Raw genomic sequence first — 18,475 nt, 5'->3', positions numbered from 1 at the left:
AAACACATCTAAATAATTCTAAAACTACATAATAGATCGTAACATATTAATCTGCAAGTCAAAAAGGAATTCTATAGAAATTCACTTCACACATAACTAACTGGTAATACAAATGTTAAAGATAAACATTCAGAAACTATCCGGGCAATGCCGGGTACTACAGCTAGTTTAATATAAAAACGTATTAATCTATTTTGGGACACGTTTCATCTCTGTTTGAGACTTCTTGAGCCATAAAATCATGTGGTAGATTATAAAAGTCATTGTTCAGAAATTGAAAAAATGGAAGAACCTAATGCCTATTTAAGAATTATTTGAGATATGCTAAAGATATAATATACACATTATTCACACAAATTGTCCTCACTTCTTGAAAAAACTTTTATCTTCAATGTTAAAAATTAGAAATATAACTTGAAATATGACATGCCAGCCATAACGTATTGAATAGGTGGTATTAAAATTACTCCTTGTATAAACTTTGTGATTACATAAAAGCTTACCATCAAATTTGGCGAACTCCCTATAGCTGGTTCACAACTGAGCCTTGTTCTTACTTGCTTCTCGCCACGCTACTGTGCGTGTTATACTTAAGTTTTCTTCCGCCCAGCGGAACTTGACTAGGGGCGGTAGGGTGAGGGGGTGACAGTGCTATTATTGGGGGAAGGGCAAACGGCTGGGTGTATGATTGGAGTGGGAGGGTGGGATGTTTGTTTTAGAGGATGTGACTTCAAATTATTAATTTTTCTTGATGATAAAAGCGTTGGTATCTGTTCATATAACGGATTTTTGTTGTCTTGTAAGTCATTCAATTTTTTGTTTGCGTTAATACTCTGGTCCAAACTTATATGAATGTTTTCGTAATTGCTCATCAGATTCCCTTTGCTCACTTTAAAAAAAATGGTCAAGTCTTTATTTATGTCAGTATATTGGTGACCAGTATCTCCCATATGAACACTCATTGCAGAATACTTCTTCTGTCTGTTGGCATTGACGTGTTCAAAATATCTAGTTGGAAAACTCCTACCTGTTTGTCCCACGTACGTGACAAGCATTGATCGCACTTAAGTTTATAGTTCCCTGAATCTAAGAAATCCTCTTTATTGTAATTTACACTGTTATGGTTATAAAATATATGACATTATTGTTTTTAGTTAAAAATGAGACTTGACAGTCATGTTTCTTAAATCATTTTGTGATTTGAAAAATCCTGGGTTCATAAATGTAAAATTTGCGTGTTTTGAACACTTAAGATTTTCTGGTGTTAATCTTGTATTGTTTTTCTTTTTTACTTTACTTACAATTTTATTAATGGAATCAACACTGAACCCATTCATAATGGCTATCTTCTGTATGTATCGTAATTCTTTTTCTGTATGAGATAAAGGTAAATTGAAACCCTCCTGATTCCCAGGTTGTAAAGAATCATTTTTAATGGTCACCGGAGTAAACATATCGTTTCTGTATACTTTATAAGAGAACTTACTGGGTTCCCTCTTAATGGTCACATCCAAGAAATTCAAAGCATTGTCCTTGTTTTTGAGTGTAAAGAAGAAGTCGTAAACAGAGACAAAACACGTGTCCCAAAATAGTTTAATATGTTTGTATATTAAATAGTTTTTCACTTGTAAAGTGATGTGTATTGATTGGGTGTACCATAAACCTAACATTGTTTCAAAATTGAATAGCCATTGTTCTCAATCGACTAGAGTCTAAATCGGTTTTAGCGACTCCGAAGGCACCCCCCAATTAAAGGTTATTATAGGCGGTAGACACGCAGATCGGTGTGTCTTTTTTTTAAATGTCATATCTCTAGGCTGCTTGCTTGAGTGGTTGTATTTGCAACATGGTAACTTATTTGTGGAGTGAAACTGAGAGGAGATTTTCTTCTAGGGTGCTATTCATACTGTTGTGCAGTCTGGACTAAAACTGTGGACTAAGAGCAGATGAACGTTTTTCTTATTCATAGATGGCTTTTCCCGTTAATCTGAGGATGATCCGGCCTTAGTCCAAACCAACTGTAGTGCTGGTCTAGAGGTAGTTTAACAGAAGACTAACTTCAATAATGTGGTGATCGTCTGTGAAGTTGTGGTTAATTTGCAAAATAAGGGAGATAAGACGTATGAAAAGGTATGCAAAATGACCGATTATCTTCCAGAAGTATGACGATATCCCAAGACACCTGATAGATATGCATCCTAACCTATATGAGCATGCGACCTATAGAGGTCTGCCTGTTTCTATAGAGAACGGAATTCTCATTGGCTTGTGTTATTACGCACGAGGTGAAATCCAAGACAATAACATGGATTTACAGGGAATTAGTCGGCTCACGGTCAACCGAATTATTTACAATGTCTCTATCATCGCTAGACTCTTACCTCAGTACGTAAAGTTTCCTGCTGAAAACGAAAAAAGATTACAGGCAATCAAAAAGTTTCACGACATAAACCTTGTAGACCAACATATCTTGTTCACTTATGCTGATAACATCAAGGAAATTGAGAGATTTGTCAACTTCATCTTCAACTGTAAATTTAATAATAATGTATTTTAGTGTGCCATTTGCTACCGAGGTAGACACCTCATTTGCAAATAAAGAGATTTTGATTTGATATTGGAATGCTTTTTTTATATATCAAAAGAACAGTGGTGGGGCGTTTCTTTAAAACTTTTTAATCTGTTACAAAATATCTGTAGAATTCCTTATGGGGGATTTATTGTGGAAGACGTAATGTTTCTTAAAATAGTTCTGTAAAAATTGAGAGGTTCCATACCTTATATTACAATATTTTAAGTAGGTATTTTATTGCGACGCTACGGCTGAGGAAAAAAGACATAACATGTACCAAATTATGCGTAAATAATTCAAGAATAAATGCATTTTCCCTTTTAAAGTGGGATGTATTGATTAGGCGGACTATTAAACTAAATGTCCTTAATTAAGTTGTGTCAATACCGACCAATTATTTTCTTACTCACATAGATATTGTCCCAGAGTTAGGCATTTGGCTTTATCATCACAACTGACAATAAGATAAGAAAGTTCCCAGTTCAATTTGAATAGACTTTCGGGAGTCTTTGCTTTCTTCGGAAAAGATTGCTCCATTATTATTTAGTTGTCTTACGTTTATATATATGAATGATAAACAAGCCGTCTCTATCAGTGCACACTTCGCTGCTCTGCAGCGCACTGCACCATCTGAGCCAAGTTGAACCGAGCTTAGCCAATTTACCCAGAGACAAAACACTGGTCCGAGCCGAGTCAGACCGATGCACGGTACACAGAACCTCTGCACCTCAGTTTGCACGCATGAGATTTTGGGTGTTTGAGAGGCCCTGGCCTATTAGTTAAAGGTGCATAGAAGTAAACTTATTTAATGAAGATTAAAACTATTCAGATAAAAAGATAACAAATTTCAGAAGGATAGTATTAATTAGATTGTTATGACCCTGCGTAAAGTACCAACTTACCAACAAAATTATATGATTCAGAGACAATGCTATTTTATAATCTTAAATTCTTGTAGCTCCTCTTAGTTCTTGGTCCATTGAATGTCATTTTCATTTTTCATCACTTTGCACCTCACCCCCCCATTCCTGCCCAACACGCTCATTCTTCTAATTATCAGGAATCTATTATTTCATTTACCACTGTCTTGTTGAACCCTTAAACAATGAACATTCTTTTTACTTCTTGCTTCTTCTAATAACCCTTATCCCACTTCTTGCTCCTCCCTGGAGACTCTCAAGATGCACATCACTTCTGGGGTATTCCTCAGCTCTTTGCCTTGTATAATATTATTATTATTATTATTATTATTATTATTATTATTATTTCAGGTTACTTGGCTGGCAAGTTGGACAGAAAATGTGCAGGGACAGGTAAAATACGTCATGCTGAATCCTTCTTCAAAACTTAAGGGAGAAAAGGATTGGCAGAAGTATGAGACTGCTCGTAAATTGGCGAAAACTATTGATAAAATTCGGAATGAATATAGAGAGGACTGGAGGTCCAAGGAGATGCGTATTCGTCAACGAGCTGTTGCCTTATATTTTATTGACAAGGTTTGTGGTCCACTTAATTCATTGATTATCAATAAAGGAATTTCATGTCAGCTTCACTATTTAGTGTGTGATATGATCAATCATTACCTAACAATTTATTTGCAGCTGGCATTGAGAGCTGGTAATGAAAAGGATGAAGATCAGGCTGACACTGTTGGCTGTTGCTCTCTTCGAGTGGAACATATTCAGTTACATGAAGAGAAAGATGGTAAGTACAGAAGAATTGTAATGTGATCAAAGAACACAACTCTGAAAAAATATTTTACTCAGCACTATTGTTACTGAATTAAATGCTGAAGAAATTGGTGAATTGACAAATGAAAATGCATATCTCGGCTTTTTATGCTTAATATTGTTCATACTCGCCTTTTGTACATGTACCGTATTTAACTTGATTAGTGTAGGTTTACAATTCACACTGGATATTCTCCTTGTAATCGAGAGTATACCAGACTGGACCCATTTTCTTATGTCTTACAAGAACAATTAAAAAACTAGAACATGCTGCCATCTGGATAAGATGTTAATAGGTGATGAATTAAAATCATGATCAGGGAGAGTTGTCATTGGTTCTCCTGTGAGAAAATGTGGTGAGGTGAGATAAGGTGAATCAAAGGGATCATAATTTAATCGTATCATAGGGCGTAATTTAAAATGTCTCAATTTGCATTGTGGGAGTGGTTAGCTCCTCAAAGTGATGGTATTTTAAACTCTTCATGGCTGCTTCCCAAATGCCTTCGTATTATGTGCATAAGATTGGATAAAATGATTGTTCAGTCCCATGCTGGCAGTAGCTGTAACTAGTTGCCCCTTTTGATCCTTATCTTGCAAGAAAGTCTTGATTTCTGGAGTGGTTCATACAAACTTTTTACTGTTGCTGTGTATTGTCAGGGCTCTGAGAGAATTGAATCTATGAAGAGCTGCTAGAAAGCTGTACTGAAGAATTATAATACTACGAGGGTAATCCCAAAAATAAGGTCTCCTATATTTTTATAAATACAGAACTCTGTTCGTGTGGCTGTTGGTCACAATATTGTGAAGAGTGTTTCCCACGCTCTTATATACACATGCGCACGCCACGCTGAGGCACTCAGTCTTGGCTTGGCAGCCGTTGAGAATGGAGCTCCCATTGGATGTTACCGCCAAGTGCGAAGTGCACGCAGTTATTCAGTTTTTTAATGCAAAAGGTACTGAAAAACAATGTTAGGTTTTGGTCCACCCAATCAATACACATCACTTTACAAGTGAACTATTTACTTAAAAACATATTAAAAATATTAGGGACATGTTTTGTCTCTATTTGAGACTTCATCAGTCATAAAGTCATGTGGTAGGTTACTAAACTCAAATCAGAAACTGGAAAAAATGGAAGAACCAAATGTATTTTTAAGGACTATTTGGGAAATGCAAAAGATGTGTATATATATATTATTTACAAAAATTGACCTCACTTGCAAAACCTTTTGTCTTCAATGTTAAAAAATTGAAATTGACAAGCCTGCCATAACGTCTCGTATGGAATCGGTGTCCATTGTTGCTGTCCGTATTTGAAACGGAAGTTCCTTTTTAACTATTGAGAAAACATAGAACAAACATACATATATTTAAAGAGGTAGATTAAAACTTCTTGCAAACAGTCTTTCAGCCAAGTTAAATATGAATGACCTTACTTGAAAAAACAAAAACGTAGCAAGCATTGTTGGAATCTGGTAGTTTCAGTGTGTTGACTGGGGAGATTGAAATTCTGGCCTCGGAAACTGATTGGTACTAAATCCTTATCAGAACAATTAAAAGCATTAACTTGTTGAATATTCTTTCAAATTTAGCTAATTTAGTAGAAGAAATCTGAAGCCTTGTGAGGCCGCCTGTCGTATGGCAAAGACCAGCGCTGCATGACCACCATATTCGTGGCTTAAATCATAAGGATAATCGTAAATTGTAATTCGTAAATTGTACTAAAGGTACTGAACCAATTAAAATCCATCGCCGATTGACGGAAGTGTATGGTGATTAAAAGAAATAAGTTTCATAATGATAGATCTGTATTGAACTGTGATTACAATAGAGTAAATTAATATATTATTTTGGGTCCACCTTTTCAATACAAAATGTAAATAGTTTAAATTACATAGGGACTAGTTTCGACCTAGTAATAGGTCATCATCAGCCTGAAGTAAATTAAAGCGTAAATATCGAAGAAAAAATAAACAATGTAAACACAAGTACAGTCTTTTTAAAAGTACATACCATGTGGGATATTGAGCAGCAATATATTAAAAATAATAACTCTTCCAATTGACGAAGCACTGACCGGAAGTTATGTTGTTTATTTATGAATAAAGTTCAGTGCGCCGTATAGCATTAAAAGTCCAGTGTGCACTAAAAGATGTTATAAAGAAGAATTATCAGTTGAATGCTGGCTTTATAACATCTTTTAGTGCACACTGGACTTTTAATGCTATACGGCGCACTGAACTTTATTCATAAATAAACAACATAACTTCCGCTCAGTGCTTCGTCAATTGGAAGAGTTATTATTTTTAATATATTGCTGCTCATTATCCCACATGGAATGTACTTTTAAAAAGACTGTACTTGTGTTTACATTGTTTATTTTTTCTTCGATATTTACGCTTTAATTTACTTCAGGCTGATGATGACCTATTACTAGGTCAAAACTAGTCCCTATGTAATTTAAACTATTTACATTTTGTATTAAAAAGGTGGACCCAAAATAATATATTAATTTACTCTATTGTAGTGTATGGTGAGTCGTGCATGGATGTCAAAAATGTTCGTAAGTGGTGTAGAGAGTTTGCAACTTGTCAGACTGAAATTCACGACAAATAAAGGAGCGGGAAACCGTCAATTTCCTTCGAGACAGTCGTGAAGGTTGAGAAAATCATGCGTGAAGACCAGCGGATCACCCTGGATGATCTCTGCACTTTGGTTCCTGAGGTTTCCCGAAGTGCTGCTCACAGAATTTTAACGGAAAAGTTGAAATACCGGAAGGTGGGTACCACGCATGCTGACTGAAGACCACATGGGGAAACGAGTTTATTCTTCCGGCGCATTTCTTCAACGCTTTGCAGCCGAACAGGACAACTTTTTGGACTTTATTGTCATGGGTGACGAAACCTGGCGTCCCACTTTACAACTGAGACCAAGCAACAATCATGCCAGTGGCGGCATCCCTCTTCACCAAAACCGCGGAAATTCAAGCAAACACAGTCTGCCGGTAAAGTCATGACAACTGTGTTTTGGGATCGAAAAGGGGTATTGTTGGTCGACTTTATGCCTGCTGGGACCACAATTAACGCTGACAGATACTGCGAGATCCTGAAAAAACTCAGGCGGGCAATTCAGAACCGGAGAAGAGGAATGTTGACCAAGGGCGTAAACATTCTCCATGACAACACTCGCCTGCACGTCGCTTGGCAAACCGTTGCTCTGTAACAGTTTCAGTGGAACATCATCACCCACCCACCCTATAGTCGCGACTTGGCGCCCAGAGACTATCACTTGTTCCCTAAGGTGAAAGAACATTTGGCTGGAAAAAGCTATTCAGCACAGACGAGGTGAAAGATGAGGTTCACAACTTCCTGAACAGCATGGCGGCGAGCTGGTATATCATGGGCATGCAAAAACTGTCGCAGTGTCTACAAAAATGCATCGACCGAAATGGTGATAATGTAAAAAAACAGCTAAATATTCCAGCTGTAAAATGATGTAAAGCATTGTAGAAAACAGGTCTATGTATTAAAAAAAAAGAGACCTTATTTCTGGGATTACCTTCATACTCCTAAATTAATTCCCATGGTAAAAAGACAATTATTGCGATATATAATTTTATCCTTGTTTTGCTTAATCTTTTACCAATCTTTACAAGAATGCGTAGTCAACACCTGTTTGAAAAAATGGTCAATTTTGTGAGACTTATTCCCTTGGCAGATTTCCCGTTAGCTATTGATAAGTGGTGGTGTTTGAGTCATGTCCTTAAATTGGTTTGATGCAGCCCACCATGCCACCCTATCCTGTGCTAACCTTTTCTTTTTTACATAACTGCTGCATCCTACATCTGCTGTAATCTGTTTGTCACATTCATACTTTGGTCTACCCGTACCGTTCTTACCCCCTACACTTCCCTCAAAAACTAACCGAACAAGTCTGGATGTCGTAAGATGTGTCTTATCTTTCTGTCTCTTCTCGTCAAATTTAGCCACAATGATTTCTCACCAATTCGATCCAGTATCTTTTCATTCGTGATTCGATTTATCCACTTCACCTTCAGCATTCCTCTGTAAGACCACATTTCAAAAGTTTCTGTTCTCTTTCTTTCTGAGCTAGTTATCATCCATGTTCCATTTCCATACAATAGCTGGCCATACACGGAAAGATTTTTTCGCAGGCCTCGCCTTTGGGGCCAGATCCGACAGACCGCCTACCAGGCGTGACCTTCAGAGAACCGGCCTGCTGCTCGCCATCAATTGTGACACCAAGCCTGTCTTGTTGTGCAACATAATCCGTCAATATTCCAGACCCTCCCGTTAATTGGAATGATCCCTTTGTTCTCGGCAGGCCAAGCCTCATCCGCTGGCCTTTCAAACTAGTTTGAAATCCTTGCCGGCCGTACTTAGAACTGTGCGATGGGCATTGAAGCAAACAGTGTCCAGAGGAAAAAAAAAATGCTGTTGCGGCTGTTGGAATGTGCATTTCGCTATATGTTAAATCATGCAAACAGAAGAATCCATCAAAGTGGATGAAATCATGGATAGGAGAGCGAGACAGCTTTAGTCACATGAGTCTGATACAACACCTGAGAGAAAATGAACCGGACGATTACAAGAATTATTTGCGAATGGACCACAGCGATTATGATATGCTGTTAGGTAAGAATTCACCGGGCGAGTTGGCCGTGCAGTCAGCGGCACGCGACTGTGAGCTTGCATCCGGGATATAGTGGGTTTGAATCCTGCTGTCGGCAGCCCTGAAGGTGGTTTTCCGTTTCCCATTTTCTCACCAGGAAAATGCTGGGGGGAGCTGTACCCTAATTAAGGCCACGGCCGCTTCCTTCCAACTCCTAACCCTACCTATCTGTGTCGGTGCGACGTAAAGCCACTAGCAAAAAATTACTTGTTTTGCGTAGCTATTACTGGAGAACAGTCTAGTTGAAAGCATATTTACTGTGGATATTGTAGCTTCTAAGCTGAAGGAGGAGGAAAGGAGGATACTGAAGAACGATTGATTGAGACGCCTCATGTTTTAATTGTCAGAGACACGGCCGCTCTTTGTACATTTCAATAAATTTTCCCAACAGTGCCTTTGTCCACTCCATGCTCTCCTTACAAGAGGCTTGATCTGTGAGGCGAGGTCTTTCCGTTGAGGCGCTGACCACAGGTCTCGCCTGTAGCAGATAACGCCTCAAACTGATCTTGCTCACTAACGAGCAGTCCTAGCCCGTCGGAACGCGTCACAAAAGGCCTCGTCTGTCACAATTCCTTTCCGTGTATGGCCAGCTAATGCCGTGCTGCAGACAAAGTCTTCAAACACATCTTTCTAATTCCTATATCAGTGTTCGAAGTGAGCAAATTTCTTTTCTTACCCCCTCAGCGTCGCACCCATTTAAAGAGCTTCCTACCTCGCGGCCGAATGAGATTTCAACTATGCGCGACTGAAATACATTGATTCACTTAAAGCGTTACTACAAGTATAATAGTAGCCTGATATTCACGAAATTTGGAATTCCTTATGATAGAACTATGTACATGCAGATAATTACATAATTGTTTGATATTTCCTTAGTAATTTAGTTTCGTGTGATAGAGTTCGAAGCACTCTTCAATACAGAGACCCAGGTCACACTCCTGGCAGCAGTACACAGACGTCTTCTTTTCGTCGTGTTTTGGACACACGATACAATGTATCTGAGGTTTGGATTTCTCACTCTTGGGTGCTGATTTCCTGAAAAAATGTCTTTCCTGCAACGTTGGAAGTGTAATATCTGATGCGCGCCGGCATTGAATATTTCGTTCCTCACCCGAGCGAGCGTATTTTGTAAACAAACCTCCCATCAGCTGAACCCGATAAGATAATGGCTCAGTGTTTGTCCCTGTGACTTGTCTGAATATTATTAGAGAATTTAGGAATCAGAATTTACTGTTGAAAACTTCCCTTTGACCTATATAATTATCCATAGTCTCCCACATGAAATTTCCAAGTACTGGTTCCTCCTCCTCGTCACTCTCATCATTTACCACTGCATCCGCCACAGCCAAATCATGTATTTCATGATCACTGCTGTTAATACTGTCACTGCTACTTCCGACTAAACTTTCATCTGAATTGTACAATATTTCAAGCACGTTACTGTCAGTCAAACCACGGCTGGAGCTAGCCATGGAGCGCGGCGCGTCACATGGGCTGATGACGCTGCAGCGCGACTGAAAGAAGCAGGACGAAACTGAATGAGGGGTATAATATTTATGACAAAACAAACCAATATAAATGGTCCGTTATTGGACATTATAAATTTTCCAGCTAGCTCATTCTTGGTTGCCAGCGTTTCGCCCTCATGTGCTAGGGTGGGCTCATCAGTTGGTACCTAGCACACTTACCAATACGCTGGCTAGTGCATACCGTGGAGGCCACTGCGTAGGCTAATTGGAGCCACCGGCAGTGCCAATGCACTAAGAGACTTTGTCTCATCACTAAAAATTGATGCCTGCTTGGCCATCAGATGATATAGATGTTGATTCCCATAGGGAATCTGAAATATTTGTCCTGAATGAGCAAATTTATAATACCAATATAAATGGTCCGTTATTGGACATTATAAATTTTCCAGCTAGCTCATTCTTGGTTGCCAGCGTTTCGCCCTCATGTGCTAGGGTGGGCTCATCAGTTGGTACCTAGCACACTTACCAATACGCTGGCTAGTGCATACCGTGGAGGCCACTGCGTAGGCTAATTGGAGCCACCGGCAGTGCCAATGCACTAAGAGACTTTGTCTCATCACTAAAAATTGATGCCTGCTTGGCCATCAGATGATATAGATGTTGATTCCCATAGGGAATCTGAAATATTTGTCCTGAATGAGCAAATTTATAATGCCAATATAAATGGTCCGTTATTGGACATTATAAATTTTCCAGCTAGCTCATTCTTGGTTGCCAGCGTTTCGCCATCATGTGCTAGGGTGGGCTCATCAGTTGGTACCTAGCACACTTACCAATACGCTGGCTAGTGCATACCGTGGAGGCCACTGCGTAGGCTAATTGGAGCCACCGGCAGTGCCAATGCACTAAGAGACTTTGTCTCATCACTAAAAATTGATGCCTGCTTGGCCATCAGATGATATAGATGTTGATTCCCATAGGGAATCTGAAATATTTGTCCTGAATGAGCAAATTTATAATACCAATATAAATGGTCCGTTATTGGACATTATAAATTTTCCAGCTAGCTCATTCTTGGTATTATAAATTTGCTCATTCAGGACAAATATTTCAGATTCCCTATGGGAATCAACATCTATATCATCTGATGGCCAAGCAGGCATCAATTTTTAGTGATGAGACAAAGTCTCTTAGTGCATTGGCACTGCCGGTGGCTCCAATTAGCCTACGCAGTGGCCTCCACGGTATGCACTAGCCAGCGTATTGGTAAGTGTGCTAGGTACCAACTGATGAGCCCACCCTAGCACATGAGGGCGAAACGCTGGCAACCAAGAATGAGCTAGCTGGAAAATTTATAATGTCCAATAACGGACCATTTATATTGGTATTATAAATTTGCTCATTCAGGACAAATATTTCAGATTCCCTATGGGAATCAACATCTATATCATCTGATGGCCAAGCAGGCATCAATTTTTAGTGATGAGACAAAGTCTCTTAGTGCATTGGCACTGCCGGTGGCTCCAATTAGCCTACACAGTGGCCTCCACGGTATGCACTAGCCAGCGTATTGGTAAGTGTGCTAGGTACCAACTGATGAGCCCACCCTAGCACATGAGGGCGAAACGCTGGCAACCAAGAATGAGCTAGCTGGAAAATTTATAATGTCCAATAACGGACCATTTATATTGGTATTATAAATTTGCTCATTCAGGACAAATATTTCAGATTCCCTATGGGAATCAACATCTATATCATCTGATGGCCAAGCAGGCATCAATTTTTAGTGATGAGACAAAGTCTCTTAGTGCATTGGCACTGCCGGTGGCTCCAATTAGCCTACGCAGTGGCCTCCACGGTATGCACTAGCCAGCGTATTGGTAAGTGTGCTAGGTACCAACTGATGAGCCCACCCTAGCACATGAGGGCGAAACGCTGGCAACCAAGAATGAGCTAGCTGGAAAATTTATAATGTCCAATAACGGACCATTTATATTGGTATTATAAATTTGCTCATTCAGGACAAATATTTCAGATTCCCTATGGGAATCAACATCTATATCAAAACAAACCAACTCGATACATATTTCAGATAAAAAGGTCGAGGCATCGTCTTTCAAACGAGATATTTACCGTGAACAACTGGTTCTCGTATCGTATGACAGAAAGCATGCCAACACAGAGTGCTCGTGGAGAGTTACGAAAATATTACGAGCCGAGAAATAAAGACAAATGTAATACATAAACCACACTCTCAATGTAAAAATAGAGCAAAGGACATCACGCGAAAAGACAAACTTTGAAGCAAACAGACTTTTTAAAAAAGCAGAGATTAGTGCTCAGACTTACTTGATAAATACTTACCCTTGCAAAAACAAATACGTTTTAACGATTTTCAATTCTTATTTACAACACTGATAAACTCGAAAATATCTTCTTGGAAACAAAACAATTTGCATATTCATAACTCCAAAACTCTTCGCACTATAGCCGTAAATGCGAAACCATATATGGGTCTATACCACGTATAGAGGTCGGCACTGACGGGTTTACAAAGACCTTCCAGCTTTTGCTAGCCTGCATTTTATGTCCTCCTTACTTCTGCCATCGTTAGTTATTTTACTACCCAAGTAACAATATTCATCATCTTCCTTCAAGACTTCATTACCTAATCTAATATTGCCTGCATTGCCTGACTTTGTATGACTACTCTTATAAGCTATAAATTCAATTTTTGTTCCGTATTGAAGTGCAATTATAAGAATAAATTGATAATTGAATGTCCACTTTTTCAATACAATATACCAAGTAAACGATATTACATAAGTCTTGGGACTAGTTTCAGCCACTTAGTGGCCATCATCAGCCAAATAAAAATTAAACAGATTATGTGATAGCTAAAACATATGTATAACACACAAAGACAATGTTGCAGGAATAATTATAACATTGAACTACATATAATAACAGAATTTATGGTTATGATCTTCTTGTCCTGATGTGATGTCTTAAAGTTCACCAAGACTTATGTAATGTCATTTACTTGATATATTGTATTGAAAAGTGGATGCTCTTGTCAATTTATTCTTACATTGACTGCACTCCGTTATTTTTGTTTTGGACTTCTTGATTTTCATCTTGTATTCCTTCCGTATGCTGTTTACAACAATTGATGATTAATCACAAACAGTATGCAATTACTCTTTGCAGCTTTTGAAGCTTTAACATATCTGCCAACTTTCCCAATTTAGGCGGGAGACTCCCGATTTTCGACAGTTTTTCCGGTCTTCCGATTTTTCTGTTATTTCTCCAGATTTTAGCTTATTTCTTTGGTGAAATTCAAACATTTGATTTCAAATCCCACCATTTCAGCTTTGGATTACATAAAATCAGCTTCATGGTCCGTATCGCACTTAAACAGATTTACAACTAAGTATTTTTATTTTCCACCTTGTCTATACACTAAATTGCTTAACCCATAAGCACCCACCCGCCCTTTGCTCTGACATCGCTAGGAATCCGCCAACTTTTTAGTATGCAATCTGGGTGTTGCAAGCTTTTGGTTAAAACAGTATAGTGGGTGATCGACTGCGTGTATTATCACGGGACCTGTTTTATATTATTGAGAAATTCCACACTATTGCTCATGACACAGAAAACAGAGCAATACAGAAATATAACACACACAAAAATCCGTTCGGAATCTTAAATTTTTCATTAACTTGTCTCACCTCGGAAGTTCTTTAGTGTGTTTTATGACCTTGATTATATGATACGAGCCTAACATTTGCCTGATTTTGAAATAAGGAAATAATGGGAAACAAATCACGAGTAAGCGAATGATGCGATTCGAATCTATATCCCAAATAGGAACTTACAGTCATATGTCTCACTCGGTGTATTATTATTATTATTATTATTATTATTATTATTATTATTATTATTATTATTATTATTATTATTAAGATTCAGTATCATTGGTAAAGTGTTCACATCCAGGTACCAAGATCGTAGGTTCAAATCCGGCAGTCGCAATCGGACCTTGAGGGGCGGGAAAAAGTTCATTCGGCATTCCATGTCGTACGATATTACTATGTGAAAGATCTCTGGTGATATATATTTTTTCATTCATGTACAGGATCACTAATAACTTCTTTCTCACTAACACTGCTGAATTCAGAGCCTGAAACATCAAATATGATTTGAATCTCGCTATTACTAAGCATTTCCTTCTCAGCCATCTTGTCAACAGCAGAATACCGATTTCTCGATCGATATTTTAATCAATTCTCTTTGCCAAAGAAGCATACCAGAGCACTCTGGTGACACTTTGAGACACCAAGAACAGATTTCAGTTAGAATTGTTTCCGTAAAAAGCCAGCAGATGTCACAAATGTCTCCAATATGCGACCTTGCATCCCGGCGTACCAGTCGTCTTGTGGAGTCCTGGCCCAGCCGCTCGAGCGCCTACCAGTCCGCTTATGGGTGCATAGGGGTTAAGGCAACTTATTGGTTAAAAGTGGTACATGTTTCATATATTGTCATTAGTTCTATGTTTCATCTAAACAGTGTTATGTTGTTGAAGATGTTGATAATATATGAAACCTGTACCACTTTTAACCAATAAGTTGCCTTAAGCAATTTTAGTGTATCGACAAGTTGGAAAATAAAAAATACTTAGTTGTCAATTTCAGCTTTGTACGCTAGTGGCCGGAAGTCCTTCGCTCATTGGCCGCTTTCAAATGAATTATCGACATTTATTAATACGAGAAATGCACGCGAATGTGCGCTGTTTATTGATGCCTGTATATCACGACGTGTATATCGAATGTTAATCTCTCGTTCTTGCGTGCTATGTTTGTGTTTGTTCACGTCAGTCTATTGCAAGTGATAAATATTATGGTTCTGTATTGAAGATGCTATACTTGTAGGATGCTAACTAATTTATATTTAACCACTTATTCAACACATTAAATTTTTTATACAATTAGGAATTGATCGTTGTTGCCTTATGAATGTGAGACATGTTTTGCCCTTCATACAAGCTATCATCAGTCACTGTACCTCCTCAAGGTTAAATCAGGCACCTGATTTAAAATTAAAGTATAATTACTAAGATCTAATATTAACCTTTCTTACAATAGGAGCAGTCTAAAAAGAATATATTCAGTGTTAATGTGTTAACATCATCAGCCGCTGGCTGTTGATTGTTAGTTGTGATAAAGGTACATATAGTGCTTGGTAGCAGTGGTCTGATTTGAAAATCTAAATACTGTATTACATTATTTGGAATCTTAGGAAAATATTTCAGTAATTTCAGAGAATGTTAAATGAGACATTCAGAAGTAAAGTCGTAAAAATTGGAACAAATTATATGCAGTGCTTAGTAGCAGTGGTCTGGTTTGAAAATTTAAATATTACATTGTTTATTTATTTATTTTATTTTCATGCCTTCATTTGTGGCGAAGTTAAGGCTCATAGCCCTCTCTTACACTTAACAACATATTATCTATAATAAACTTCATAAAACAGAATGTAAAAGAAATATATTCCAGCAATTCGAGAGAATGGCCCATATTCAGAAGTAGTCGTAATAATTGGAAAAAGTATCTGGCTGAAGTCTTAGGTTCGAGAATTTTGGCTTGCAATAAGCATAAAACTTGGAGTGTCTTAAATTGTTTTGCAAGCTTAAAGTAGGCTCAGTTGAAAAGAAAAGTCTAAACACTTTTGGTGCATTGTGAATGACAAACAATAACAGCTGTTAGTTGTTGATTGAGAATGGTTGATTTAGACCTTGTTCAGAGGTAATGTTGTAAAACTAAAATAGAAATACAGGTTGAAAATCTTTGGCTTGTGAAGTTAGCTTCGTAAAAGTAAATGATGATTTAACATCTGGCGTGGTCCATAGTGATGGGATCAAATGTGAGGTAGGTTAAAAACTTGGTGGGAGTATCTTGGCTCAAAATAAGTCTTCATTAATCTTATCAGTGAAGTTGTAAGTAGACCAGCATGATGGTGTTGGTGTGTGCTGGAATGTTGATCAGAGGAGACTCTAATTTGTGGTGGATGGTGTGGATGCCAAACGTGTGTAGATAGTCTTTCTGACAACACTCAACACGAATAAGTAACATCTCAGCGGCCTAAGGGACTATGTACACACACTCGGCATCCACACCATCCACTACAAATTACTGTAGAGTCCCGTCTGATCAACATTCCAGCACGCACCAATCAAATGCATGGATGACCACCACCCTATTCAAAGACCAGTTCTTTCATCATTTTGTGCCACAAGTCAAAGAAAGCTTCAAAACCCTGGTCTACCAGAAGACAGCAAAGCCATCCTTCTTTTGGACAACTGTAAAGCACATCCACCAGTAGCTGAGTTAGTTTCTGGAAATATATTTGCTACACTTCTGATGCCTAATGTTACGTCACTGATTCAGACAATGGATCAAGGGATAATCCAGAACTTTAAATGTTTTTATAGGAGTTCTTTCGTTCGCAGCCTGTTAAACGCTGAGTGTGATGTGACTGAATTTTTTTTTAAAAATTCAATGTACAAGATGTCTATGTTGTCGCACTGTCGTGGGCTCAAGTAAAAAAAATGTTACTTTACAACGGTGCTGGGGAAAACTTTGCCGAACTGCAGATCCTACATTTGATTTAACACCACAGACTGTTGAGGAGGAACAACATCCCGAATCAGTGTCTGAAGTTTTGGATGTTGTAAGAAGTGTAACCAACAACAATCCTTTGGATAATGTATCTGAAGAGGAACTCGCGGAGTGGATTCCAACGGATAACATTGAACCTACCAAGCTGGAGCTAACCGATAAGGCCATTATCCAAAGTGTATTAACCCCTCAACCGATACACAATCTTGAAGAGAGTGACTCAGATGAGGAAACCGAAGAAAAGGAGAGAATCAGCTGGGCAGAAGCTGCAGAGTCCCTAAATATATTCATCTTTTTTGCTGAGTGTAATGCTAATTATAATGCCACTGATCTTATTGATTTACATATCATCAGAAATAACTTTTATGCCAAGTGACAACGATCTCGAAAACAAAAGGATATTCAAGATTTTTTTAAGTCGCACTAAAATATAGTACAGTACATGTATGCAAACTGAACGTGTTGAATGAAAATTTGGTGCTGGCCTAATTTTGAGCTAAAGTTATTAAACTAACGATTCTGCTGATCAACATTTTACTGCAAAATGCCATGTTACAGCTGTTTTCGCTGTATAACCTATATTGTAGTAAGTCCAATAGTCCGGCATTTTTGGTAATCCAGCATTGGGCCGGTCCCGAACGTGCCGGACTATCGGACTTCTACTGTAACACCTTTTGGTATCACTTTCGTTGCTACTATTGTCATAATTTGTTTCACGTTATTCCACATTCGTTCACAAACTTCATCATTTGTTTCATCAATATCTTCTGTAGGATCTTCTCCCAGAATATCAAATCTGTTTGCAATTTCCACATTATACTTTAATCTTTCATCCTATTGCTTCAGTTTCTTACTGTCAACTTTGCATCTTACCTCTGTCTGTGACTTACAAGAGGTTTTCAATTTAATTTTAACAGAAGCAATTATCATATTGTTATCAGATCCTATCTCAGCTCCTCTGTAACATGGCATTATCATTGCTTTCATTATGCAGACTTTCTCTTCCTAGTGTTGGCACAAAAATTACTTCCTTACCAACTTCTGCATTGAAATCACCCAAAATCATTTTGACATCATGTTTGGGTAATTTATTCCACAGTTCTAACAAATCCTCATAAAAGGAGTCTTTAACATGTTCATCCTTGTTGTTTGTGGGGGCATGGCAGTTCACCAGTGATATGTTAAATCATTTAAAATGTGCCCTCAAATAGCACAGTCTTTCATTCACATGTTCGAAGGATAACACTGACGATACTAGTGAATTTTGGACACAAAGTGCAGTACCAAATTTGTGCGGTCCAGTGCGTGTATACTTCTCCATGTCCTGTGGACCAT

General features: G+C 38.2%; 1 protein-coding gene across 1 annotated transcript in view; it reads left to right on the top strand.

The window, feature by feature from the left end:
• Positions 1-18,475, top strand: part of Top1 (topoisomerase 1) — a 296,538-nt gene that overhangs the window by 199,017 nt on the left and 79,046 nt on the right. Inside the window, exons 12-13 of the mRNA XM_067145807.2 lie at positions 3,844-4,068; positions 4,174-4,276. Of these exons, the coding sequence (XP_067001908.1) occupies positions 3,844-4,068; positions 4,174-4,276 (328 nt within the window). The remainder of the gene's footprint in view (positions 1-3,843; positions 4,069-4,173; positions 4,277-18,475) is intronic.

This window comes from Anabrus simplex, chromosome 4 (assembly GCF_040414725.1).
Source record: "Anabrus simplex isolate iqAnaSimp1 chromosome 4, ASM4041472v1, whole genome shotgun sequence".
Taxonomy (NCBI): domain Eukaryota; kingdom Metazoa; phylum Arthropoda; class Insecta; order Orthoptera; family Tettigoniidae; genus Anabrus; species Anabrus simplex.
This window is presented reverse-complemented; position numbering and strand designations above follow the sequence as displayed.